General features: G+C 60.9%; 2 protein-coding genes across 18 annotated transcripts in view; one reads left to right on the top strand and one right to left on the bottom strand.

The window, feature by feature from the left end:
• The window catches only part of NSMCE4A (NSE4 homolog A, SMC5-SMC6 complex component), a 28,714-nt gene extending 26,347 nt beyond the window's left edge, over window positions 1-2,367 (bottom strand). The window contains exons 1-3 of one of the 2 annotated variants that reach the window (XM_036307700.1): window positions 2,043-2,367; window positions 1,512-1,592; window positions 192-322 (exon numbers count right to left, since the gene is read on the bottom strand). In XM_036307700.1, the coding sequence (XP_036163593.1) occupies window positions 192-322; window positions 1,512-1,592; window positions 2,043-2,328 (498 nt within the window). In that variant the 5' untranslated portion in view covers window positions 2,329-2,367. The remainder of the gene's footprint in view (window positions 1-191; window positions 323-1,511; window positions 1,593-2,042) is intronic. The other variant, XM_036307701.1, reaches the window with a different exon arrangement.
• A 2,158-nt stretch (window positions 2,368-4,525) lies between these two features.
• TACC2 (transforming acidic coiled-coil containing protein 2) overlaps window positions 4,526-27,488 on the top strand; it is a 102,870-nt gene continuing 79,907 nt past the window's right edge. For 14 of the 16 annotated variants that reach the window (XR_004967313.1, XR_004967314.1, XR_004967315.1 and 11 more), the window contains exons 1-3: window positions 14,164-14,292; window positions 17,044-17,121; window positions 23,750-23,862. Coding sequence is in view for 13 of the 16 variants with exons in the window: in XM_036307674.1 (XP_036163567.1) it covers window positions 17,089-17,121; window positions 23,750-23,862 (146 nt within the window). In the remaining 3 variants the exon portion in view is untranslated. Of the gene's footprint in view, window positions 4,749-14,158; window positions 14,293-17,043; window positions 17,122-23,749; window positions 23,863-27,488 lie in introns of those variants that run through there. The other 2 variants (XM_036307677.1, XM_036307678.1) reach the window with 2 other exon arrangements.

Here is a 27,488-nt window from a genome sequence, read left to right as displayed (position 1 = left end):
GTCCAGCTGCTCCGAGCTCCGACGGCCCCCTCGGCTCGCCTGCCACCCGTCTAACTGGGTGAGTCTCTCGCCAGAACTCTGAGGCCCCCAGGAAGGAACAGTGGGGTGACAGCTATCTGCGACTGGACACAGCAGAGCAGACCACTGGATGACGAAACTTTTTTTTAAAGATTCTGTCGCTTTGAACTTACGAGAGTTTCCACGTATCTTAACATATCAAACGAGTTCAGATCGGACCGCAGCTGCTTGGCCTTCTCTTTGCCCAGATCTGAGGCCAAAACAAGAAAGTGGGCGTCCAGGACGGCTTCCCTGGCTCGGGACACTGTTCGGGAGAGAGACACGCGTTACACCGCCCGCCGCGGGCCCTGCGTTTCCAGCCGTGAATCACGCGCCCTTCCCGCCAACCACCCATCTCGCTGGAAACACTGGCTCCCCGCCCAGCTCGCCACGCTCTGGAAGCAGAGCCGACCAGTCTCCCTAGAGCCAGCCGCCTCCACTTCTACTCCTGGGAGCCCAACCGCCACCTTTCGTAACCGCGACTAACAAAGCCTCCGTCTTCACAGAGGGCTTTTCCCTGGACTCCAACAGCCCAGCCCCGACACTGTCAGACTGCACCCCACTGCGCGCTGACGGGCCCACTGCGCGCTGACCGGCCATCGGGAGTGGTCAAGGAGCCTGGGCTGAAACAGTGTGAGGGCCGGGCGTCCCAGGCCCCACCCTGCAGGCGGGGAGGCAGTGCCCTCTGAGGATGGACGATCCAAAAAGATCGGACCGCGGACATGGAACTAAAGATAAGCTACTGCAGGCCCGGCCCTGCGGCTCAGGGGTTAAGAATCCACCCAGGAACCAGGAGATCGGGGTTCAATTCCCCCTGGGGGCACAGGCCTGGGTTGCAGCTGGATCCCCAATAGGGAGTGTGCAAGAGGCAGCCGATCCGTGATTCTCTCTCACCATTGATGTTTCTATCTCTCCCTCCCTCCCTCTCCGATATCAATAAAAAATACATCTTTTTAAAAAATAGACGCTACAGTGAGAGATTTAAATAAGATGAGAGGGAAGTGGGAGGGGGGCTGAGGATGAACTTGGGGCGAGGAGGGGAGCGGCCTCCGAGGGCAGCAGGGCTGAGGGCTGGGTTCCGGACCCACAGGACGTGGAAAGATGCCCCGAACAGGAAAGGCCCAGCGGAAGGAAGCCCCGGGAGATGCCCACGGCCGAGTTCAAACAGAACTGCCGCCGGGCTTGCTCCCCAGGCCCTGCTATTGGCATCACCCCTTCCTGGACGCTCCTGGGCTGGGGGCCTGGCGACCCCCGCTTCTGTGTTTACGGGTCATTTCCCCCGTGTTCCAGGGGAGCCTGTGCATGGGACCACGGGTGAGAGACGCTGGAGCCTGGTTCCGGGGACCGTGTGATGTCAGCACAGCGGCTCTGATGGTCCCCGAGCACCTGCCACGAAGGGCGCCCACAGGGAACGCAAAGGGCAGGAAAGATGCATCGGAAACGAATACAGAAACCACCTCCATTGAACAGGGTGTTGGCCTCCTCCAGGACCTCGGTCAGCCGGTCGCTGGCGTTCAGGATGTCCTCCCGGTTCTCTGTCCCAAAAACACACACACTGGCAAGGGGGCTGGCCCTCCCGCCCGCGCGCCCCCCGCCCCCGCGCCTCCCGCGCCCTCATCTTTTGAACCAAAAAGGCGCCTTGGAGCTTGGAGAAGGCCGCGCGCCCCAGGCGACCGAGACTCCAGGAGGCGGCTCCCTCCACCCGCGCCCGCAGCCGGGGCGCAGCGCGGACGGGGCGGTTCGCGAACTTGGGGAGTCCCAGGAGCCCCCGGGCCACGCCGCGCAGGGGACCCGCGCAGGGGACAGCTGTCCGGGCTGCCTGCCCCCCGTCCCCCCGGCCGTCGGGCTCGGCCTCCGCGGTGCCGTCCGCCGGGGGACCCGCCCCCGCAAGGTCGTGCGGCCCGAGGGAGACGAGGGATGCAGGGGGCCCTCGGGGAGCCGCCCCGCCTGCACCCCGCGCTCCGTGCCCCCGCCCCCCGCCTTACGCTGCACCGAGTTGATGAGCGCCCGGTACTGGTGGCGGATCTGGCGGCACAGGCCGTGGTCCGTCTCCGCCTCCAGGCTCGCGGGGTCCAGCAGTTCGTCCCCCGAGTCCGACGGCTCCTCGTCCTCCAGGCTCGGGCGCTCGGGGGCCTCCCTGCGCGCGGGCGCGGCGCCGCGGCGGGACCCCAGCGGGGAGCGGGAGCGGGAGCGGGAGCGGGGGCGCCCCCGGTGCGGCTCGCGGGCCCGGCCACGGCCCTCCGGCCGCCGCCCGCTGCTGTCCCCCGACATCGCCGCGCCGCCACCTCGGGCGGAAGTTCGCGCCAGAAACTGAAACCCGGAGCCGCGAGCGCGCTCCCCGCGGGTCGGCCGGGGCCGCCGGCGCACAGCGCCTCCCCTGGCCGGAGGCCGGCACTGCAGCGGCCGAGCGGCGCGCGCGGGCAGAGCGCCCCTCGCGGCAACTCGGGGAACCACAGGGGCCGCAAGCCCTCTGCCCCGCCCTCTGCGGCCCGGGACCCCGCTCTCACGCCGGTCCCCGCGCCCGCGCCCCCGGCTTCCGGGGGGCCGTGGCGCCCAGCACCCGGCCACGGTCTGGCACGGCCTGGGCACGCAGCGCCCCTTCTACCTGCGTGTCTGCACCACGTGGCTGACTCTCAAAACCCCGTTCAAAAATACGCGGCACAGGTGGGTTACGTTCGGTGCCGCCTCAAGGACAAACGTATAGACTCCATCCCGTGCATTTCGGCGTTGACTGCAAATGCTGTTCTCCCGACGTCCTCTCTGGTGCCGAGAGCACATTTTCTCACGGGAGCATGAGCACACAGGCCTGCAAAGAGCTCACTTTCTGCACCACGGCTGCCTTTCATTGCGGCCTGGCGCCGACACCCACCCTACCTGCGCGCTGGGTCTCAGGAGGGAGACCTCCGCCCCCTGCTCCGCCGGGCGGACGGATGGTAGATGGGACGTGGTTCCACCAGCACCTGCGCTTGCACCCCAGGCCCTGGGCTTTCCTAGCTTCCCCTGTTCCACCTGGATAGCTCCCTCCTCAGCAGTGTGACTGTGAAGGTACCTGCCCACTTGCCCATCCCTTTCTAAACATTTTTTTTTTTATTGATTTCAGAGAGGGAGAGGGAGAGGGAGATGGAAACATCAATAATGGCAGGATCATCGATTGGTGATTGGTTGCCTCCTGCACCCCCCACATTGGGGATGAGCTGCGGGGCGTCCCTGAACCACGTGGCCTGTGCTTCCCACCGAGCAGCCTGCCTGGTGCGCCCCCTGCAGTCGCTGCCCAGGAGCCCCCCGGGGAGCGGGAGCCAGGGCCAGGCACAGACACAGGGATGAACCCCCTGTGAGCCCTGCAGTGAGAGGTCTCGGGGTCCCCCTGCCGGGGCACAGGGCTCGGCTGCTCCCAGAACCCAGTCCACGCCCCAAAAGGAGGGCAAGGAGGGTCCGTGTCCTGGGGCTGCTGCTCCCATGACTGCAGACCGGCCTCAACCCACAGGGACACGTGCTCCGCCTTCTGGGGCCAGAACCTGAAATCAGGGTGTCGGGGGCTGTGCTCCCCCGGGGGCTCCAGGGAGGGTCCTTTCCTGCCCCTTCAGCTTCAGGGGGCTCCTGGCCTCACCCCATCAAACTTCAGGTGATCTGTCCTCCATCTCCACGTGACTTCCCAGGTATGTTCACACAGCCCCGCCCCTGTTCACGTGACATTTTTAAATATATATATTTTATTATTAATTTCAGAGAGGAATGGAGAGGGAGGGAGAGAGAAGCATCAGTGATGAGAGAGAACCACGGGTCGGCTGCCTCCTGCACGCCCCCCACTGGGGATGGAGCCCGAAACCCGGGCCTGTGCCCCGACCGGGAATCGCACCCCGACCTCCTGGCTCATAGGTCAAAGCTCAACCCCTGAGCCACGCCAGCCGGGCCCTCCTCTTTCTCCTTTTTGCACAAAGGTAGCATATGACACACACCGTTCTGAATCTTCTGTTTGGTCCCATTTAATGACGCATCTTGGGGAGTTTTCAGTGTTGATGCATAAAGAGATCCACATCCTTCGGGACAGTTACCGCTTTCCTGCCGCCTGGACGCCCCTTCCTCCCCTGAGCCCTGAGCCCCGAGGGCCAGCGCTGGCCTCCGTCCTGCTCCTTCTCCCTCCTCGGGGCTCACCCACATTTCGGAAAGGACAGCTTGGCTTTATGAGGTCAGTAGAAGCTGACGAGGATCGGTCTCTGTTTCCTCGAAGCCCTTCTGATTTTATAGCCCTTCATCTCCTCCCTCCTCTTCTTCTTCCTCTCCTCCTCCTCCTCCTCCTTCTTCTTCCTCATAAGTCTGCTTTGTTTTGAAAGGTGGCTCATCCGTCCCCAACACGTGGAACTGCCTCAAGTCAATGAAACTGCAGCCGAAGGCGGTCGAAACTGGCTTTGGATCTCAAACAAACCCGGAGCGAGAGGAGCGGCCCAGGCAGTTCGGGACCTGCACACGCTGCCCCGTCCTCCTCCCTCGGGCAGAGCTTTCTGGAAAGCCGCCGCCAGGCCAGGCCAGGCCGGGGTCAGATTGCTGGCGGCCGCTGCCTCCCAGGCCCGCGTCCCAGCCACAAGCCCGTGCACATTTATAGCAGCTTCCATGTGATCCGGGCAGACGAAGGGCGAGGGCAGCCCGGAGCGCCGGCATCCGGAGAGCCTTCCTGCTCCCCCCCAGGGGCCCCGGTAAGTCAGACGGAGGGACGGCTTCGTCCTCTGGGCGACGTGCGTGCGGCTGGGGAGGGTTTGGCTGCTGAGAGTAGAGGGATCCGTGCATTTCTCGTTCTTTCTTTTTCGGTGAGAAGGGAAATGAGAAGCACACCTGAGCCTCCTAACCGCCTCCCTCCCCCTTCAGGTCGCCTTCTAAACACATGGACTGAATTTTTCTTTCCCGTCAGGGAGGCTGTGGCCCCCCTGGTCTGTTCACTGTGAAGTAAGGCTGAGCAGTTCCCTGGCCTCCCAGGGGCCTGCGCGTGCAAATGAGAAGTTCAAGTCCCGGGATTCGCTGGGAGGTGAGCCGAGAGAGGCCCCTGGCCCCGACCCGCCAGGAGTCTGTGGGAAACGGTTATTTTTAACCTCCTGCTGGTGTTGACTGAGGGTTTGCACCGCGCCTCTCAGACTCCCACAAGCACATCGGACACTGCGGCTGCCAAGGGGCGCTGCTCTGGGAGCTCACAAAACCTGGGGGTTCCCAAGCCGGACGGGAGGTCGGCTACAACGGAGCCACTGGGCCGCAGTGACGTAGGGCTGGTCCTAACCTGGGAGAATCCTGCAGCCGGTCCAGTGACACACGGTGGAGTGTGTGCGTGTATGTGTGCGTGTGTGTGCGTGTGTATGCGTGCACATGCGTGTGTCCCGTTTGCCAGCATGCTCCTCCACAGAAGTGCAGACTGGAAGTCTTTTTTATTTTTTTTGTTAATCCTCGCCCGAGGACCTTTTTTCCCATTGATTTTTAGAGAGAGTGGCAGTGGAGAGGCGAGAGAGAAACATCGATGTGAGAGAGACACAGCAAAGGGCTGCCTCCTGCACATGCTCCCACGGGGGCCGGAACAAACCTGTAACCCAGCCCTTGACTGGGAATCGAACCCGAGACTGCCGGTGCTCAGGCCGACGCCCTGCACTGAGCCACCCCGGCCAGGGCCAGCCTGGAATTCTCTCTCCAGGCGCTGCGCTCGGTCTAACCTGTGACATCTGCACAGAGTGCGCCCGGGGCACCCCCCGGGCTGAGCTAGTTGAGTGTTTGACCAGATAGAGCAGCTGACTTTAAGTCGGTCATTGTGTGTGGCCCACGAATGATGCTAAACGTGTCCAATGGCCCTGGCGGGAAAGAGGCCCCCATCCCGGCTCATAAGAAAGAGAAACCCGCCCCGGCTGGTGTGGCTCAGTGGGTGAGCGTCGACCTAGGAGCCAGGAGGTCAGGGTTCGATGCCCGGTCAGGGCACATGCCTGGGCTGTTTGCTCGATCCCCGGGGGGGGGGGGGGGGCGTGCAGGAGGCCACTGATCCATGATTCTCTCTCACTGATGTTTCTATCTCTCCCTCTCCCTTCCTCTCTGAAATCAATAATAATAATATTAATAAAACAACAAAAAAGAATGAGCCGTTTTCAGAGCGAAGGACAAAGGCAGGTCCCCAAACTCCACTGGCCCAGGCGTGTGACTTCTCGGGCGGGTCGCTGGGTGCAATGACAGGTGCACTGGCGGCCTGCAAGGGGGTTGCTTAATAAGCCCCTGGCGTGGTTGGGGGGGCAATGGGGGGATGGAGGTGGGGGGCCAGGACAAGCACAGGAAACCCAGCTCACCTTGATGCCGACCTTGGTCCGAGGCTCTGATCTGCAAGGAGCCCAAGGGGGCGGGGGGTGGGGGTTGTCCATCTCACCGCAGGAGGCCCGGCCCAGCCTGAAGCGCTGGGAACCGCAGCTGCCGTCAATTCCTAGTCTTTGGTGAGAGCAGCAGGGAGCTGCCCTACAGACCAGCCAGGGGGCGAGCCTCTGAGCCCCTGGACAGTTCGGGGCCTGTCCCGGGCCTCCCTTAGTGGAGAAGGTGTTTTCATCATCCTACCTGCTGCCCACGCGGGTGCTTGTTTCAGTCGTGGGCAGCGCCGTGGATGGCCGGAGCCACGGAGGAGACCTGCCACCTGCCAGGGTGTCCCAGATGTTGGGGGGGGTGGGTGCTGTTTGCCGTTGGCCAGGTGGGGAGCCGCTGTGAGGAGGGAGTGCCCGAGTGTGTCACCTAAAGAGGGGAACCTGCTCCAGCCGCAGTCAGGGGGGTGGTGCCAGAGAGTCAGAGAGAGATCAGACCCAGCCACACGCCCACGTCTGAATACAGCGGGGATGGCGCAGCCTGGGTGGTCAGGAGGCTGAGACACGCGGAAGGTCCGGGTCCCCCCAGAGCCGGGCCGCCTGGTGGGGGGGCTCCCCGTGATCCCTCTCGGGCTGTGCTCGCTCTGTGGGAAAGGACGCAGAGGGGATGGTGGGGGGAGGCTGGCGTGGTTGTGTCTAAGGGGACCCCCGTTTTCATTTCGAGGGGACGTGATTTTGTGGGTGACTCTGTGAGATTAAGAAACATGGGTCTGTATTGCCCTGGTCGGGCGGTTCAGTTGGTTGCGCTTCATCCCTTGACAGGGTTTGATTCCCTGTCAGGGCCCCTCCCTAGGTTGTGGGTTCGATCCCCAGCTGGGGCACGTCTGGGAGGCAACCGACGGATGTTTCTCTCGCTCGCTTTTCCTCTCTCTGAAATCAGTAAAAACACATCCTCGGGTGAGGATTCAAACAAACACAAAACAAAACAAAGCAAAACAAGGTTCTGGGTCCACTGGCGGTCGGTCCCGCAGAGCCCAGGCCTGGACTGCGCTTCTGCGGCCGCTGACCACGGTTCACGCTGGGACCGTCAGAGCTACTCTGCGTCTCCTGTTTCATAGCAGAGCGATGAGACACAGCCCTGGTGCAGGTCAGTCACAAGATCAGCGCGTGCTCCGTCCCGGGCAGAGCATTTGGCGACATTGCTGGCCCTGCCCTGGGGGCAGCTCACCCCTGGCATTTGCTGGGTGTGCGTCCTCGCCGCCAGCACCGGCTCCCGCCCCAGCCTGTCCCTGCTGCTCACAAACGCCTCCTCCTCCGTCAGCGTGAAGGAAAGATTCCGGTGGACATGCTGGTCAGCAGCGGAGGGAGGGGAAGGAGCCAGCGCCAGGTTCCAACCTTGGAGAAGCCCCGAGAGAGAGAAGAAATGGTGCCCAATGGCGTCGCTGGCACCAGGGCTTCTTGTCACATGGGCGGGTCCTAGAAGGCGGAACCCGGGATGTTACCTGGGAGGGGTCCTCACACATGGAAGCCAGGTAGCAGCGGCCAGACACACGGTCCTAGGAACCAAGCCGACATAGACGGGAGAGAAGGGCTGACTGAGGGCCCGGGAAGCAGCCCTTGGCCTTCGAGGCCTACAGGAGACCTGGGTCCCACATCTGAAGTTCAACAAGGAAATTTGGTTTGGAAAATGCAAATCAAAAGCAGCTTAAATCCCTGGCAGATCGCATGACACGTGATTTATTTCAATCAGGAAGGCATGGCCTGATTCCCTTCCCAGCTCCCCCTGGCCGGCGGGGTGGGCTCGGGCCCCGGAGTGGACCCGTCACTAAAGAGGAGGAGCTTTCTTTCTTTCCCCACCCTCCCTCCTTTTCTTTTTGAATTCTTTATCACGGGCTTTTCAAGCACGAAGTGGAGAGACTGTCACGAGAGTCCTCGCCTACCCACTACTGGGTTCAACAAGTATCTACATGCAGCCCACGGCCTTTCATTCATTCTCTGCTTTCCGTTCATGCCTGCCCTCCCCCACTTCCATATTGTTTTAAAGCAGCGGTTCTCCACCTTCCTCTCGCCGCGACCCTTTAATACAGTGCCTCATGTTGTGGTGACCCCCAACCATAACATTATTTCCGTGGCTACTTCATCACTGTCATGTTGCTACTGTTACGAATCGTCATGTAAATATCTGATATGCAGGACGTATTTTCATTGTTACAAATTGAACATAATGAAAGCATAGTGATTAATCACAAAAACAGTATGTAATTATATGTGTTTTCCGATGGTCTTAGGCGACCCCTGTGAAAGGGTCGTTCGACCCCCAAAGGGGTCGCGACCCACAGGTTGAGAACCCCTGTTTTAAAGCAAATCATCCCATCACTCAATCAGTAATAGCAGCTCATGCATCTTGAAAACATAAGGACTCTTCGTTTGTATGCGTATAATCATGATTTATGACCACACCTAAAAAACACACAATGCTTCCTTAATATGAAAGATTATCTTAGTGTTCAGATAGGTCCCTGACTGTCTCATTTTTTCTGTTTTGTTCTTACGGTCGCTTTATTTCAGTCAGGATCCCAACAGGAACCACAAGTTGCTTTGGGCTGATGTATCTCTTAAGGCACTTTTCCACCCTCCTCCCTCCGGTTTCCACCTCTCTCCTGTATTCTCCGTTATATACACTAGTATCACCCGAAATTTCCCATGTCTGCCACCATTACAGCTCTCTTTTCCTGCAGGTTCTTTTTGTCATGGTTATAAGAGTAACCTTAAGTCCTTGTTTGCTAATTCAAATGTCTGGGTTATCTCTGTGTCTAGTTATACCCACTGTTCTCCCTCTTCACATACCGGCTGTTTGCTCTGGTGTTTTGGATATTGTACTGATACATTGTAGGCGCTGGATACTGTTGGGGTCCAACCCCAGCAGGTCCAGGGGTTCCCAAAGGTGTGGACGGAGTCCGCAAAGAAGGAATGACACGGAGGCAGTATTCAATTGATCATCAGCCTAACCAGGTTCTCTCTTTATTCTCCTGTTACATCTGTATTTATACCAGTTGATTTTAATCCTATCCATTCTATTCCAAAGGTTAGGGCGTTTCTTATCTCCATTCCAAGGTCACTACTCTATTGTTCTGTTAAGCTACAAGGAAGTAACTGAAGGAGATTATCCTAAGTAAAGATTATGTAGCTTAAGTGTGATTGTTCATAGGTAAGGTGATTAACTACCTGCTTGGTACTTAGTTAAGGGGTTTTGTTCCCTCCCTAACTCCAGGGGAAAATCCCCACCTGGGGAAACAACCTTTCTCGGGGAGGTGACCTTGGTTAAAACACATAGCGCTAAAAAGGGGAGCAAACATATTAAGAACAGGATGCTATATATGCCAGGTCCTTTGAAATATATGCTGTGCAGATGTTTCTTCCCTGCAGCGACTGTGTCAAGCAGCAAAAAATGAGACCTATGTTTATTTTCTTTTTAATTACAGTTTTCAGTCAATATTATTTTGTATTCATTTCAATGTGATAGTTTTGTCGTTGTTAATCCTCACTCAAGGATATTTTTTCCCGTTGATTTTTAGAGAGAATGGAAGGGAGGGAAGGGAAGAGAGAGAGAGAGAGACATCAGCATGAGAGAGAGAGAGAGAGAGAGAGAGAGAGAGAGAGAGAGAGAGAGAGAGAGGCACAATTGGCAGCCTCCTGTGCGCACCCTGCCTGGGGCTGAGGATCGAACCTGCAACCCAGGTGGGTGCCCTTGACTGGGAATCGCACCCACAGGCCGCCACTAACCACAGAGCAAAAGCAGGCGGCGCCTCCCGGCAGGTCCCTCCCAGGCGATGGCTGTTTGTTTGCAGTCGCTCAGGAGCCCGATAACAGGGCTATAAGTAGCTCCGCTGGGGGTTGAGGGCAGGTGGAGGTCAGAGCCAGGAATCCGGTCGCAGCCAGTGCGGGACAGCACGGGACCAGGTGGCTGGGTTCGTCCAGGCCCCGGAGGAGCAGGGTCAGGTGACTCTGAGCTCACCCTCGGGGAGCAAATGGCACCTGGACTCCTGCCAGGAGCCTCCCCCTGCCCGGCTGACCAGGACCCGGCGGGCTGGAGGCTGTGTGGCCGAGGGCGGGGCCGCCGTAGGACGGGCGGGCCTCCAGGCCTCGTTGGGCCTCACCTGACCGGGCTGGCCTCGTCTGCAGGCCTCACGCCCCGGCTGGTCTTGGGCAGGACCCGTGCCCGCTCTGGGCTTCGGTTGTTTACCCATAAAGAGGAAACACCCAGCCAGAGCTCGGCTGCGGCATTCACAGCAGGAGGGGCTGTCGGGGAGGGGGTGGGGAAGGCGGGAGAGGGAAAGGACCGATGGTGACGGAGGAGACGTGCCTGGGGTGGTGAACAAACACCCTGGACAGATGCTGGAACCTACGTGATGTTATTAGCCACTGTCACCCAGTGCGTTTAACACGTTTTTAAAATACGCATTTGGACAACAGGGAGCAACCTCAGTGCCAGGCCCCCGAAACCAGCCCCGGCTGATGGACAGACAGACAGTGCGGGACGAGGCAAGGCTGCCTGGCTGCTGTCAGCACCTCTGGGGCGGCGAGGACGCGGCGCCCGTGCACCCGCTGAAAAGGAAACTCCCCCCAACCACCGGCTTCTAGAATGAATTTAACGTTGTTGCTGTGAATCCTCACCCAGGATGTTTCCCACTGATTTAGAGAGAGGGAGAGAGAGGGAGAGAGAAACATCCAAGTGAGAAACACATTGATGGGTTGCCTCCTGCACGTGCCCCGACCTGGGCCCGGGCTGGGGAGGAGCCTGTAACTGATGTCCGTGCCCTTGACCGGAATGGAACCCGGGACCCGTTGGTCTGCAGGCTGACGCTCTACTCACTGAGCCACACCGGCCAGGGCAAGAATTTTACATTGTAATCTACACAGGACAGCGGGCAGGGCTGCCCTGTGGGTCCGTCTTGTTTGGGGCGAGCCTCCCTGAGCCCACGAGGAGCCTAAGCCATGGGTCATCTGGGAAGAAGTGTGGCCGGCCTCCTGCCCGAGACTCACGGCCAATAAAGGACACTCGTCAGCGCTTTATCCGGCCTCATCTCTCCGGCTCCGCAGGAGTCAACACGCCACGGCCACGTGATTCCGCCCAGAATGGCAAACCGAGCCGAGACGTGCAATCGCTTGCCGGTCACCCCGGGCGAGGGCGGGCGGGCGGGTGTCGGGGCTGCGGCCCTGGGCCTGGGGCATAACCACAGCCCTGCATGTGGGGACTCCGGGGGGTCAGGCGCCTTCCCCGCCGGTGGGGGCACGGACACCTGGCCAGTGGCCTGAGGTCCTGCTGGAGGAAGAAGCGCCCAGAGGGGGGCGTTGACCGGCCACGCACACGGGTGGGCAGTGGTAAGTGGGGGAGGCTGATGTGGGGCCTCGTTGGAGTCCTGCGGGGGAGAGGCGGTCACGGAAGAGTGTGGGCGCTGCGCTCTGGGCAGTGGGCGCCCGGCCCCGCCCCGCACCGGCAGCTCTGGTGACAAACAGCACCGGCTCCCGGGGCGGCAGGGAGAAGTCCGGCATCTCCTGCTCTCCCTGGGGCAGGCGGCCTCTCTGGTGCCCAGTGGTGGCCGGGACAGCAGTGACGGGACGGGTGTCGGCATGACAACCAGCATCCGGTTGGGGGGCAGGGCCCAGTGGCCCAGTCACAGGTGCTGTGAGGCTCCGGGATGACGGGGGCGGGGGGCGGGGGCTCACGGAGGAATCGCATCACAGGGGCTCTCGCTCTGACTGCCCGCTGGGGCAGACCTGCCGGGACCTTGTCCTGCCCAGCTGGCTCATCCGAGACATTTCGCTTAAAAAGACTGTCTTCTCTAGCAAAAGTCTCTGTGATGGGGGGAGGGGGGGGCACGCGTCCTGTTCCCACGCCTCCACTCCGTCGTCGAGTAGAAACCGGCGACAGCACGCAAAGCCGCGCTCGCCCAGCTTCCCCACGGCGTCGGGAGCCGTTCCCTCAAACACCCCGTGCAGAACCTCAAGGCGTGAAAACCACACTCATACAAAAATGGAGACGACATTCACACAGCATTCAAGTCAACTCTCTTAATCGGACCAGCGGGGCTCAGGTTGAGCATCCCGGTCGGGGCACAGGCCCGGGTTCCATTCCCGGTCGGGGCACAGGCCCGGGTTGCGGGCTCCATCCCCCGTGGGGGGCGTGCAGGAGGCAGCCGGTCCATGACTCTCTCTCATCATGGATGCTTCTCTCTCTCGCCCTCTCCCTTCCTCTCTGACATCAATAAAAGTCTATGTATTTCTAAATTAACTATTTTAAAGCGAGCGATTCAGTGGCATTTAAAAAACTCAGTGTTGCCAAAACCAGTTTGGCTCAGTGGATAGAGCATCGGCTTGCGCACTGAGGGGTCCCAGGTTCGATTCCGGTCAAGGGCATGTACCTGGGTTGCGGGCACATCCCCAGTGGGAGATGTGCAGGAGGCAGCTGATCGATGTTTCTCTCTCTTCGATGTTTCTGGCTCTCTGTCTCTCTCCCTTCCTCTCTGTAAAAAAATCAATAAAATATATATTTAAAAAAAAACAACAACAAAAAACAACTCAGTGTTGTGCAGCCGCCACCTGTCTCGTTCCAGAACCTGTCGTCCTGCCGAAATAAAAGCCTGAGCCCCCCCAGAAGTTGCCCCCCCACCCCCACCCCCAGCCCTTGGCAGCCGCCAACCCCCCCGGCCTCCTGCCCGCCCGTCCTGGACTTCACAGGACGCGCTCACACACACGCGCTCACACAACACGGCCTGTGTGCGGCTCCCCTCACTTGGCACAATGCTCTCGAGCAGGCGTCCTCGAACTGCGGCCCGCGGGCCACAAGCGGCCGCCGAAAACATGTATCCGGCCGCCGGGTGTTTTTGCCGCCGCTGTGTGCATAGGAAGTTGTTCATAGTTTTTTTTTAAACTATAGTCCGGCCTCCAACGGTCTGAGGGACAGTGACCTGGCCCCGGTTTAAGACGTCTGAGGACCCCTGCCCTCGAGGTTCTCGATCGGAGCCTGTGTGGAGCCCGCTCCTTTTCCGGGCCGAGTCGTGTTCCATCGTGTGGTGAGATCAGTTTGCTGACCCGCTCACCTGTGCAAATACACACACTTCTTTTCTGTGTGAACGGGAGTGGGCACCGGCCCCCCACACCCAGCTCCCCCTCCAGCCACTCCGGACCCTCCGCAGCCGCCAGGAGGCGCCGGCTTCTCCCCTGCCGGGGTCGGGTCGCGCCCTGTGCGGGGTGAGGCTCTGCACAAGCCTTCGCAGACAGAGCACAGCTGGCTGCGTGCAGGCACGAGCGGAGGTCGGCACTGAGAGCCCCCGGGGGGAGCGGCTGGCCAGGGCGGCTGCCCGTGGGTCCCACCGAGGGCACCGGGCCTCCTCCCACCCGTGGCAGGTCCGACCGGCAGCAGCGGGCCAGCCGGCTGCTCTCATGACCTCACCTGGTGGAACTCTGGCCTCGCCCGTCAGCGCACCCTGCCCCGCCCCCCCCCCCACACACAGCAGGTGCCGGCTGTGGCGCCGCCCGTTTCCACACGTTTTCTCCGTCTTTCCCGTCGTTTACGTGGCTTTCCAGGTGCACACAGAGCCGGGAGCACGTCTCTCCTTCCTCGACAGCCAGGCGTGTCCCTTCCCGACCGCCCGCACCCACCGGGGCCTCCTGCGCCCTCAGGGCGGCCACCGGGCGGGCGGGCGGGCGTGCGTGCGCGGCTGGCCTTTCCGAGGGGGAGCGGCCTGGGCGGGGAGCCCGGGGGCAGGTGTGTGCAATCGCAGCCCAGGTATGAGGCACAGCTGGTGGCGTCCGCGTGGGGTGGAGACGGCCGTGCGCTCAGCTCCGCTCAGACCGCACCCGCTCCTGCCAGGAGAGAGTCCCATCGCCGAGCCAGCCTTTCCCCAGTCCCAGGCCTTCCCCAGCGAACGTGAGTAGCTGGCGGGGCTGACCGGCCCCTGGAACAGTGGGGAGTGGGGAGCGGGAGGGGGCGCGTCCGGACCGGCCGGGCTGCTCTGAGACTCACACGGAGCAGACGTGGTTCTGCTGTTTTCTTAGTCTGCGGACCCGTTTCTAAAAGCTGGTCCGGAGGTTCTGCTTTCCAATAAGAGGAGGGAATTGAATTTGGTGAAGGAGGCAGAGTCTCAGAAACTGTTTCCTTGAAGCACCTGGTGAAGTCCCAGCCGCTGGGTCCCAGCTGGTGCGACGGGAAGTCACCCTGACAGCCGGGGGCACAGCGATTGTCCCCTGTTCTTCCTAAGGAGCCTGCTTTTCCCGTGAACGTGGGAAAGTAACCTGAAGGGATGGGTTTTCATTGGTGACTCGTTTCTGTGCTGTAGGTCAGCCTGTGATTGGCGGGGGCAGGGAGGGGTCCATCTTATACACAGCAAATGGCGAGAAGGGACTAAAGGGATTGTCTTTTGATTCAAGGGTTGGGAGTGAGAGAATTGACGTCACAATTTTCTCAGTTTGGGAGCATTTTATTTGTTTTTATTGATGTCAGAGAGGAAGGAAGAGGGAGAGATAGAAACATCAGTGATGAGAGAGAATCATGGATCGGCTGCCTCCTGCATGCCCCCGACTGGGGACTGAGCCCACAACCCGGGAATGGAACCATGACCTCCCGGCTCAGGGTTGATGCTCAGTCACTGAGCCACGCCCGCCGGGCAGTTTGGGGCATTTTAATTGGGGTCATTCAAGGTGCGTAGTGGGCCAGGCACAGCCAGATTCAATGAGCCTGAGGGGGGGGGGGGGCGGTGAAGGATGGAGGAGACAGACAAGAGAAGAGAGCTGGGGCTGGGTGGGACGCTGCTCTCTGATGGAGACAGCGCCACGGCCTGCGAGCCGAGTCTTTATTTTATAGCATATTCCACGCGGCAAAGTGAGGGCGTGGTCACACGTTCTCGCAGGTTTCGAATCCACTCAGTTACATGCACCTGGTCCAGCTCTGTTTACTTGCTGCCCCTCCCGCAGCCCACATCACTCAGCCACGTGGGCCACAGGTGCGGACCATACGGTCAAGCTCACAGCCATAGCCTTCGGCTGTAACTGTGCTGGGACTTGCACGTGGCTTTGCCAGGAGAGGACCGTGCCCTCTCATTAGTCCCGGGCTTGAGCCTGTCCGAACGCTGTGGCCGCTCTCCACACGCAGTTGTATGTTTGGTGGCTGCTGCACAGGAGCCAGAGCTGTGGTCGCTGCTCGGGCAGCGTCGGGGGAAGCGGGTGGGGACAGGTGTGTGTGAGGACGGCAGGGAGCCCGGCGCCTGGCCAGCAGGACACCTGGAGCGAGAAGGAAGGAGACTGAGCTCCGCCCAGCGTCGGCCTCCCCAGAACCGGGCCCTGGGCCGCCCGGCCTCCAGCGCTCGCCCTGGACAGACCCTGGCCTCCCCGGCGGAGAGTCTGGTGCGTGAGGCTCTCCGTGCCTGGGTTCTCTGAGGCTGCGGCAGCGCCCTCCCCACAGGACGGCCAGTGCACAGCGTCACCTCGGGGCCCCCTGTCCCGCTGCTCGCCCTGGGGCGGCTCCTTCCCGTCCGCCCGGCCCCCTAGACACGGGAACTCATGGTTAGAGGAAAAGCCATAAAGAATACGGCTGCTGAAGAGAAGTGGGGTTCGCGCCTCCTGATGCTGGATCTGAGCCCTGCGCTCTGGTTCCGCACGGCCCACCGTTAGAAAGAGCGTGTCCTGCAGCCACGCTCCCCACATGCTCCGTCATGCCACATGTATGTGTGTGTAGATGGACGTGTGTAGATGGATGTGTGTGTGTAGATGGACGTGTGTCTGTAGGTAGACGTGTGTGTGTAGATGGACATGTGTGTGTAGATAGACGTGTGTATGTGGACGTGTGTGTGTAGATGGACGTGTGTAGATAGACGTGTGTATGTGGACGTGTGTGTAGATGGACGTGTGTAGATAGATGTGTGTATGTGGACGTGTGTGTGTAGATGGACGTGTGTAGATAGACGTGTGTGTATGTGGACGTGTGTGTGTGTAGATGGACGTGTGTAGATAGACGTGTGTATGTGGATGTGTGTGTGTAGATGGATGTGTGTAGTAGACGTGTGTGTGTAGATGGACATGTGTATGTGGACGTGTGTGTGTAGATGGACGTGTGTAGATAGACGTGTGTATGTGGACGTGTGTGTGTAGATGGATGTGTGTAGTAGACGTGTGTGTGTATGTGGACGTGTGTGTGTAGATGGACGTGTGTAGATAGATGTGTGTGTATGTGGACGTGTGTGTGTAGATGGTCGTGTATGTACGTAGGTAGACGTGTGTGTGTAGATGGACGTGTGTGTGTAGTAGACGTGTGTGTGTAGGTAGACATGTGTGTGTAGATGGTCGTGTGTGTACGTAGGTAGACGTGTGTGTAGATGGACATGTGTGTGTAGATGGGCATGTGTATGTGGATGTGTGTGTGGATGTGGACGTGTGTGTGTGGATTGGCATGAACTCAGCGATGCAGCAGCAAACCCTTTTTCTTGAGGCGTCTGCCAACCCTGAGCAGGGAGTCCAGACGCCCGCGGGTCCTGGGAACAGGCCTGGGTGGCAAACCGCAGAGGAAACCCTCCGAGAGCGTGTCCGTGACGGGGCTGCGGGACAAACACGTCCGCCGTCCGGCTTGTGGCGGGGAGACCGGCTCCAGCCTCAAGTCAAGAGACTTGAATGTCCTCTTGTCTTCTAGGCGCCTCTGCTAAACCCCGCGGGACGCTGGGCACCGGGACTGGCCATGGGCAACGAGCAGAGCGCCTCGGAGAGCCAGGTGGGTGGCAGGGCTCCTTCTGACGGCCCCTTGGGCCCCGCTGTCCCCCCCCTCCTGCCCGCGGCCCAGGGGGAGCGAGCCTGACGCGTGGGGCACGGGGGCCGGTGGGGCGCCTTCATTTCATCCTCAGGATTCCCGGCTGAAGGCGAGCCCTGGTGCTATAAGCACTAGTTGTTCTTTCCAGTCTGTGCTTTAAACTTAATAGAGTGAGAGTTTGGCCTCTTTTTCCTGGCTCGTGCCCTCCCCGCCCCTCCCATCAGCTGACCTGGGCGTGCAGAGGCGGTGAAACGCAGGCCTCTCGCGCACGCCTCCCCCACATGGCGTTTGGCCCTAAAAGTGGTTTTATCGTCGATCAACGTTGAGCAAATGGACCTGGAACCGTCGCCTCCGGGCTGGGAGGGTTCTCGCCACTGAGGCACGGGCTCTAGCTGCTGGGCTGTGCGTGCGGCTGGGACGTTCAGACGCACCAGCCTTCAGCTCCCCGGTTTACGTCTGGAACGCGAAGTCCCCGCCCTGGTGAACGAAGGCGCGGAGACACTTCCCATTCGTCTCTCTCAGCGGAACTTGGGCGACCGGTACTGAAGTCTTTGAGTGAGAAAAGGGTGCAAAAGGCCGGCTCATCTCACTGTGTTTCCCGCAGCCTCTGCCTCCGGGCCACCGCCTTGTCTGAAGCAGGAAAACGAGAATCATTCAGAGACAAGGGGCCACACCAGGCGTCCGGGGCGGCCGGAAACAGTCCTCCGTTAAACGCGGGGCGTGAGACGGGGGAGCGGGAGGGACTGTGGCGGCAGAGGGTTCCCGTCCTGCTGTCTGGGGGGGCGGCCCCTCCACTCGGCCGATGGATGCGTGTGGGCACGGGAGCCCCTGTGACAGGACCCCCCCTTCTCCAAGGGGGTCAGGAGCCCACATTTCTTTCCCATGAAATCTTAATTGTTTATAATTAAACTTTCCTTTTGAGATAATGGGAGATGCACACGCTGCCCTAAGAAATGATACAGACAAATCTCATGGACCCTTTACCTACGATTTTTTTTTTTTTCCTTTACCTGGTAACATCAATGGATAACATCCTGTAAAACTCTGGTACCACAGCCGACGCTGACAGATAATGCCAAGCTGTGGAGCATCCCGTCCTGGCACGTGTGGCTCAGTGGATAGAGCGTCGGCCCGCGGACTGAAGGGTCCCGGGTTCGATTCCCGCTCAGGGCTCATACCCAGGTTGCAGGCTTGGTCCCCAGTGGGGGGCGTGCAGGTCCATGATTCTCTCTCCTCATTGATGTTTCTATCGCCCTCTTCTTCTCCCTTCCTCTCTGAAATAAAAATGTATTTTAAAAAATTATGGAGCAGCCCCATCACCAGGAGGGTGCCTCTTCTTACCCTCAGAGCCACCCCCACCTCCTCTGGTCCCCCACTTCCACCCCCGGCCGCCCCGCATTTGTTCTCTCTCATTTCGACATCTGAGCCTGTTGTATAGTCGGCCGGAGTCACGCAGACGGGACCTCGGGGAACGGGCTGTGTCCGCTCGCGGAATTCCCTCCCACCCACCCAGGCGGCTGCGTGCGCCAGACATCCGTCCCTTTTTATTTTTTTGGTTAGTCTTCCCCTGAGGATGTTTTTCCCATTGATTTTTAGAGAGAGAGGAAGGGAGGGGGAGAGACAGAGAAACATCGATGTGAGGGAAGCACATTGATGGGTGGCCTCCCGCATGGGCCCTGACCAGGGATCGAGCCTGCACCCGAAGGACGCGCCCTGGACGGGAAGCGAACCTGGGACCCTCCTGCCTGCAGGCGGGTGCTCTATCCACTGAGCCACACCGGCCAGGGCCAGCGTCGGCTCCCTTTCACTGCCGAGCACCGTCCCTGGGACGCGGGAACGGCCGCTCGCTCGTCGCTCATCGAGGGGCATCTGGTTGCTCCCGGGTCGGGGCCGTCACATGCGCAGCTGCCGCGAGCGTTCCGTTCGCCTGCGGCTTCTGTGTGCACATGTTTTCACTTCGCGAGACGAATGCCCGAGGGGCCCTGCCGGGTCGGATGGTCGTCACGTGTGCAGTGAGAGGGGGCCGCCAAGCTGTGTTCCTAGAACCGCTCGCCCCGTCACATCCCTCCCCCTGCCCCCTCTCCCTCCGCGGGGTGGGCCCATCGGGGTGGCAGGGTGGGCCGGTCGGGTCTGCCTCCCCTGGCGCTGCCACCGCTGGGCAAGGCCAGGCCATGCGTGGGGCGGCTCCCGGGGCGGCTCTGCTGTGTGTTCCCTGTAAGCGGATGTCGGGCGTCGTAATGAGCTCACTGCCATCTGCGATTCTCTCGGTGAAACACATGCTCATGTGTCTGTCTTCTAACCGCGTTCTTTTCACTGTTGCGTCTCGAGAGTTCTCTCCACGGCCCGGAGACCACCCTTCGCCAGACGTGGTTGCGAATCCCTCCTCCCACTCCCGCTCCGCGTCCGTCCTCTGAGCACGGTCTTCGCAGGCAGCTTCTAGGAGGCACGTTTGTCAGCTTTCCCATCACGGGCAGGGCTTTCGGCTCCAAACCCAAGAACTCTTTGTGCAGCCCTGACGTCCTGACAATTTTCTCTCTAAAAATTCTGTAGTTTTATAGTTAAATCCATGACGCATTTGAGTGCGTTTTGTGTGGAAGGCCTGAGATTCAGGTTGAGGTTCGCGGGGGTGTGTGTCTGGCCCGTCCCCGCTCACCCGTCAGCCCCCGTGTGGGAACTGGTCTCCTGCCCTGGAGACCAGGAGCTGGCCGTGCTCTGTGGGGCTGCCTCTGCTTCTCTCCGTGTCGCTGATCTGCGTGTCTCTCTCCCGCGGCTCCCCTGAGCTCTCGATGGCTGAGGCCGGGTAGAGCGATTCCTTCCGCTTGGCGATTTTTCAAGATTGCTTTAGCTATTCCAGGGCCGACGGCTGTTTATGTGAATTGTAGGGTAAGCTTTTCTGTGTCTACAAAATCCTTTGCTGGGATCGAGCTAGGAAGGAACCTATAGATCGATGTGGGGAGAACTGACGTCCTGCCTCCGTCCAGTCTTCGGTCCATGAGCACGTGGTGTGTCTCGTCATGAAGGTCCCTTGGATTCGTCTCCCGGCTCATCAGGCTCAGCGGACACATTCTGTGTGCGTCCGAGGTTGTGCCCGTTTCGTTTTCTCTGCGGTGGTGGTGAGGGGCGTCATGCTTTCACGTGGGTTTCCGCAGGCGCGTTGTCAGGGTGCTGACTTTGCGGGTGGATGGCCCGTGTCCTGTGATTTTGTGAACTGGCTGGTTAGTGCCGTGAGATTTGTGGCCGATCCCTGGCACGCTCTCTGTAGACGGGTACGGCGTGGCGTTTGCAGGGAGAGCGGCATTTCCGCTCTTCAGATCCCTGTCCGTTTCATTTGTTTGTTTATTTGCTTTTGGCCCAATTGCAGCGGCTGGGAATCCAAGACGATGTTAATTCAGAACAGCCAGCCCGGCCGGCGTGGCTCAGGGGCTGAGCATCGACCCATGAACCAGGAGGTCAGAGTTCGATTCCCTGTCAAGGGCACAGGCCTGGGATGCGGGCTCGATCCCCAGAGAGGGGCGTGCAGGAGGCAGCCGATCCATGATTCTCTCTCGTCATTGATGTTTCTCTCTCTCCCTCTCCCTTCCTCTCTGACATCAATAAACATACATTTTTAGAAGCACAGACGACTGGATAAACGAGCTGTGGTCTATCGATCCAGGGGTGGGGAACGTCCGGCCCTTGAGCCGTACAAGGCCAAGGACATCGCTGGGTCTGGCCCTGCCAAGGCATCGGGTGAGCTGATTAATTGTTTGACCAAACAGGGCAGGCGCTGGTTCAGCTGGTCGTTTTGTGCGGCCTCGAAGGATGCGGTCAGATCCACATGGCCCTTGGCAGGAAAGGTGCCCGCCCCCCAGGGAACGGGGGATTCGAACCCAGCGCTCTCTGACCTAAAGCTTGTTCATTTTTCTACCACATCCCGTGGGGGAGGCCTGAATCCCACCCTTGGGGCCTCCTCCTTCGAGGCCTGGCCGGGCGCCCGCGGAGACCCTGGAGGCCGCTGTGGCGAGTTGCTCCGATCTTGGCTTTCCGCCTCGGAGGTGGAGACGTTTGGGACGGCCTCACAGGCCTGGACTGGACGGGGCCTCGTGGGACAGCATGGGCCCTGCTGCGCGTTTGGGGGCCGGCAGTGGCTCTGAAGCCAGAGCCCATGTCGTGGGTGACCTCTGCTCCCGTCTGGCCTCACTGGCAGCCGCACTGCTCCCCGAAGCTCGGGCAGAGAGGGGGCGCGTCGGCAAGACGCTGGTCCAGTCTAACCACGTCAGGAGCCCTTGGTTGGCACAACCAGGGAGCCACGGTCTAGAGAGATGGCCCATGTCCAAGAGGTAACATCACGGGATTTAAAAATATAGATTTTTATTGATTTCAGAGAGGAAGGGAGAGGGAGAGAGAGACAGAAATATTAATGAGGAGAGAGAATCATGGATCAGCTGCCCCCTGCACGCCCCCTAATGGGGATCAAGCTCACAACCCAGGCATGTGCCCTTGACCGGATTCGAACCCGGGACCCTTCAGCCCTCGGGCCAATGCTCTACCCACTGAGCCACACCGGTTAGGTGGGAATTTTTTTTTGATGACGAAACACTTGGTCTCCTGGGAAAGTGTCCTTCCCAGGCTGGCACGCTGCATGCCTGTTAACGCAGACGCAGGCCCTGAGCCAGGGAGAGGCTGTGTTTACTCAGCCAGGGCAGGAGGAGGACGGGACGCTGGCGGACCTGGCAGAAGCCAGGGCTCCGAGGGCGGGGTGCGCTTCGCCAATTGGCAGACGGCTCCAGGCGGAGGGGGTGATCGCGTTTCACACTTCATGGCCTTTCTGGACGCCTCTCCGCCAGGCTGTTCCGGGGGTGACCCTGGGCCGCGTTCTGCAGTCGCGTCCAGTTGTCTCAGCCGCTGGGAGCGAGGCAGGGAGGGGGCAGTGACCACGTGCAGCCGTGTCCACCGTCGGCAGACACAGCGTGAGGTCGGGGTCAGCAGCACAGGCTCCGGACCCAAACCCTCTAGTCCACGTCCTGGCCCCCTGCTGCCCGCCGTGTGGCCTTGGGCCGGTGGCTTCCTGTCTCTGTGCTCAGGGATCTGCCGGTGAAACGGCTGTTGTGAGGCCTGAGTGAGTGGGAACTCGCACACGGACTGTTATTGTGACCCGTGTGCTGCGATGGCTCCTGCAGGCGAAGTGTCGCGTAGGCACTGGGTGTTCTTATCATTGCATTTATTGGGGTGACGTTGGTTAACAAGGGGGGTGTTATGACTGTGGAGCGAGACCTGGCCCAGCTCCCCCACAGCCTGGCTTCTCCCCGGGACACGGAAGACGGATGTCCCTTTCCCGCCTGCTCCGCCCTCAGCGCCTTGGCACCGAACTTGAAAAGTGTGACGCCTTCCCCTGGGCCGTGCTGCTGCTCTCTCCTCACCCATTGTCTGCGGGATGGGGGGGGGGGGGGCTCCCCTGGCGTCCTGCTGGGGGAGGCGGGCCTCGTTGCTTCTTCAAGGAGGAAGCTCAGCCAGGGCCTGTTTCCTGTGCCCGAGGAAGGTCGGCCCGTGGCCCCCGTGGCCCCCGTGGCCCCGAGTCGGAGCGAAGATCTGGCCCCGCCCCCCCTGTTGCCGCCGCTGCCTGTGAGCCATGCGGTGTCTCTTCAGAACAACCTTGAAGTGGCCTTGACCGTGGCTGGCGGGCAGGAGCCGTGTCTGACACATGCTGGGGAATCACCCACGGCAGGGGGTACGGGAGGGGCGGAGGCCTGGCTGCGGAGGCGTTTGCTGCTCAGGCCCCTGTGCCCTCAGCCAAGCAGGGCCGGGTTCCGGTTCTAAAAACCCGGGCCCCTCATGTGAAAATGTCGCTCCCTCTGTGCTGTGATTCTTGGGGGACGATAGGGAACATTTTCAGCCGTGCAGCCACGAGGGACACTTTGTTGTCGCTCATTCTCACCCGGGGATATTTTTTCCATTGATTTTTAGAGAGAGAGGAAGGGAAGGAGTGGGGGGAGAGAGAGAGAGAGAGAGAGAGAGAGAGAGAGAGAGAGACACTGACACGTGAGAGACACACTGGTTGGTTGCCTCCTGCACGGGCCACTACTGGGGCGGGGGATCGAGCCTGCACCTGAGGTACATGCCCGTTACGGGGTCAAACCCACGACCCTTCAGTCCAGGGGCCGACGCTCTACCCACTGAGCCCAGTTGGCCAGGGCTCCGTCCCTAACTTCTCCCTAGTTTCCCAGCTGAATTCTGCTGAGCAAAACCACGGTTGGGGGAGGAAAATGCGTGACCCAAACACACGGGATCCTTTCAGGTCTTAGAGGACATGTGCCCACTGTCTCCAGGGAGCGGAGGACCCCCACGTGGGGAGGTGCCTGCCTGGTTCCTCACTCACGCAGAGATCCTCCCCCGGAACCGCCGTCTCTGCTCCGTGAGATGACGGCAGGGGCCGCCAGGCTCTGCTACCCCTTGTCCTCAAAGTGTGGCTTTGCCCCGTGGGTGGGTGCTCAGTGGGACGGCCAGGTAAATGGTCCAGCCCTTGAGGGCTGTGGTCAGAGGCCCATGGAGAAATGTGTTGGTGTTTTCAGAGATTCCTATTTGATTTCCTCTCTGATTTCTCTTCCCGGCTCAGAGGACCTCATCAGCGCCGAGTCCGGGGTCCCTGCAGCCCCCCGGGACCAGTCAGAGCGCGAAGAGGAAGCCGGAGGAACAGCCCAGGAGCGCGGGCCACGGAGACGCGCCCAGGTAGGAGCCAGGCCCCAGGACCCATGTGGCCGGCCCACTGCCTGCTCAGCACATGCTTGGAAAAGTTGACCCCCAGCCCCAGGCCTGCTCCTCAGTGGTAAGGGGTTCGAGACAGCGGCTCACAGGCCTCCTGTGACGGCCTAGCCTGCGCGGTGGGAGCATTAACGCTTCTCTGCCAGAGACGGAGCTGGTCACGACAGGCTTCCCTGCCAGCAGTGCCAGGTGTGTGCTCGTTGTCAGACTTAACGTAGAGGGGGCCCCCGAGGCGCTCACAGGGGCGCCCGGTCCCACGTGGGGCCGGCTGTGGGGGAGGAGGACCTTTCCCTCTTCATCCAGGTCCTCCCGCTGGTCTAGCCATCAAGTCAACAGGAGACAGATCACAGGAGAAAAGAACCCAATGTAATGACCTACTGTGTGCATAGAAGACCCCCCCACACACACACCCCCCATCCCCCGCACACCTACCCCCCCACACCCCCCCATGAGAGAGTCAGACCCCCCCACACCCCCCCCATGAGAGAGTCAGACCCCCCCCACACACACCTCCATCCCCCCGCACACCTACCCCCCACACACCCCCCATGAGAGAGTCAGACCCCCCCCCTCCCACACACACACGAGAGGCTGAGAGACGGCAGGTAAAACGAGGCACCTGTGACCTGGGCGAGGACGCGGGGAGGGCCCTGGGCCTCGGAGAGGAGGGTCATCAGCAGGACAGGCCCCGTAATTACGTGTTTAACTGCCACGCGGACAGGGCACAGAGCCTTATCTCTGGTCATAAATCTTATCGTGGGCAAAGCCCTTCATTTAAACCTCCAGGTGGTAAGTGGGGTGAGGGGGGCAGACGCTTCTCTGGAGACTGCAAGGTCCCCATTCCTTTTAGGTCAGAATGACCCTCATGCCAGCCCCGGCCAGTGTGGCTCTGTGGTTAGAGCGCCGGCCCAAGGACTGACGGGTCATGGGTTCGATTCCAGTTGGGGGCACAGACCTCGGTTGCAGGTCCACCCCCAGCCCCGATTGGGGTGCATGCAGGAGGCAGCCAATCGATGTGCCTCTCACATCGATGTTTCTCTCTCCTCCTCCCTTCTATTCTCTCTAAAAATCAATGGAAATCTAGCCTCGGGTGAGGATCAACAACATCAAAAGTGACCCTCATGACAAGTGGCTCGCCCTGGGGACCTGCTCTGACCCCCTCACTGCAGGCCCCGTGGGTGAGACGGGGGGGGGAGGGGGGTGCGCCCAGAACTGTGACTGAGTGGCCGGCGCCTTCAGTCCCCGGAGGCGGGTGACTTCCAGAAACAACACGGCCACATGCTGCCTGGAATGCGGCCACATGTGGCCAGTGCAGGTGGCCCATCGGTCACGGCTCCGTGTGGACCCACAGTCAGGGCCTGGCTCCCTGCCGACTGCTGGGAAGAGTCTGATGGGCGCCCCCCGAGCCGTGTTTGGCACCCACAGCTTTGGGTCCCTCCCAGCAGCGGCCAGCAGATGGGAACGGCCAGGCCCCAGGAAGGACACGGGCCAGGCACACTGGAGGCAACTCATGATTGCCAGAGGGTTGCCCGGCCAGCGTGGCTCAGTGGCTGAGCGTCAACCTATGAACTAGGATCATGGTCGGCAAACCGCGGCTCGCGAGCCACATGCGGCTCTTTGGCCCCTTGAGTGTGGCTCTTCCACGAAATACCACGTGTGGGAACACACGTACAGTGTGATTGAAACTTCATGGCCCATGCACAGAAGCTGGTATTTTGTGGAAGAGCCACACGCAAGGGGGCAAAGAGCCGCATGTGGCTCGCGAGCTGCGGTTTGCCGACCACTGAGCTAGGAGGTGAGGGTTCGATTCCTGGTCAGGGCACAGGCCTGGGTTGTGGGCTCGATCCCCAGTGTGGGGCGTGCAGGAGGCAGCCGACCCGTGATTCTCTCTCTCATAGGTGTTTCTATCTCTCTCCCTTCCTCTCTGAGATCAATAAAAACATATTTAAAATAATGATAATTGCCAGTGGGTTGAGCACATGATGTGATCAGAAGCCCACTGGACGGTGGAAGCCCAGCCTCCGGGAGGCGGTCGTCACAGGCCCCGAGGAAGGCGCGAGCTGGAGCCCGAGGGGCGAAGGCGAACAGTTGACTGACAGGTCTCCCCCCGCCCCCCGCGATGCTAATAGACAGGGAAGCTGGGTCCCCAGTGCTTGGCAGTAGCTTTTCACCCCAAGGGTTGAAGCAGCCCTCGCAGCGGTGGCTGTAACTGTGGCCGGTCGTGGGCGAGAGCGACCCCTGGTGGCCGGACTTTTGGTGCTATTTCTGGGTGGGGTTCCCAGGGGAACCTCCTGGGAACCGTGTGATTTCTTCCGGGACGGTGAGCCGTGGGGGCCGGGGCACAGCGTGCGCCTCGGACAGCAGCTCGGTGGCCCCGCGCCACTTCCACAGCCTGTCGGGGTGGCTGGACGCAGGTTTTACCGTCTGGTTCTAGGAGGCCAGGCGGCTGGTGGGCACGGGCTGTGGTGGCCGTGCGGCTCGCGGAGGGACCCTCTTCCCTGGAATTCGGCCCAGGAGCCGCCGCCGGCGCTGGTGAGGCTCCCGGCTCCCTGGAGGGGCCACCGCCGGCTCTGGGTCTTGTTCCCCAGCTTCCGTCCATCACTGTTTCCCTTGAAGAACAGCCGTCTCCCGGCATCGGGGTGAGCGTAACGGGGGGCCTTCGCAGAGCAGGCCCGGAGGAGCCACTGGCTGCTCACACGAAACCACAGCTCTCCCCCTAAACGCGGGAACTCCATGGGGAGGCCCTGGACTCACCCCGCAGGAACGAGGGCGAGCGGCCAGCCCCTCACCCCTGGGTGCCCCCTGCTCGGCCACCCTGTCCGTGGGGCCACACTGGGCCTGGGGGACCCCTGGCAGCCCCACGCTCTGTCCCTCAGGCCCCCGCACTCACCAGCCCGCACCCCGCGTTCTAAGACCTGGTCTCTGCTCAGGCAGCATTTTCTCCCCAAAGGACCTACAGGGTGTCCCCCCACAAGTGTGCACTTTGCATAATTACTAATTCCAATGGGTTAAACCTGAAAAGAAAGGATAAATGTGCGTACATTTTTGGGGGGGAGGGGGGACCCCTGTGTTACCGGTTTGTACAGAAGATGGGAGGAGCCTTTGGCCTCAAAGTGTCTCTGTTTCCTGCTGGTAAAACCTCCGGGAGAAACACAGCCGCCCCGGGGCTCCTGCCAACGGGAGCTGGAGGCGGGGCCTGGAGGAGGCGGGGCCTGGAGGAGGCGGGGCCTGGAGGCGGCGGGGCCTGGAGGAGGCGGGGCCGGGAGGAGGCGGGGCCTGGAGGAGGCGGGGCCGGGAGGAGGCGGGGCCGGGAGGAGGCGGGGCCGGGAGGAGGCGGGGCCGGGAGGAGGCGGGGCCGGGAGGAGGCGGGGCCGGGAGGCAGGAGAAGCACGTCCCTACCGCAGGTGTGACCGCCGCTCTGGGGGGAAACCGGGCTCGGAGCGCCGTGTCGCCTGTGCCCATGGTCCTCACCCCCCGCCCCCACCCTCGGAGGCCCTTCCTCCCTCCGACCGGCACAGCAGCCCCCCAGGTCCCCGCGGGGCAAATGCTGGACCCGCTCAGGGAGCCCCAGTTCGACTGCCTTGCCTTCCAGT

The sequence above is a fragment of the Myotis myotis genome, unplaced genomic scaffold (genome assembly GCF_014108235.1).
Source record: "Myotis myotis isolate mMyoMyo1 unplaced genomic scaffold, mMyoMyo1.p scaffold_m19_p_49, whole genome shotgun sequence".
NCBI lineage: Eukaryota > Metazoa > Chordata > Mammalia > Chiroptera > Vespertilionidae > Myotis > Myotis myotis.
The sequence above is the reverse complement of the archived record's forward strand: the minus strand, read 5'-3'. Positions and strand labels throughout refer to the sequence as shown.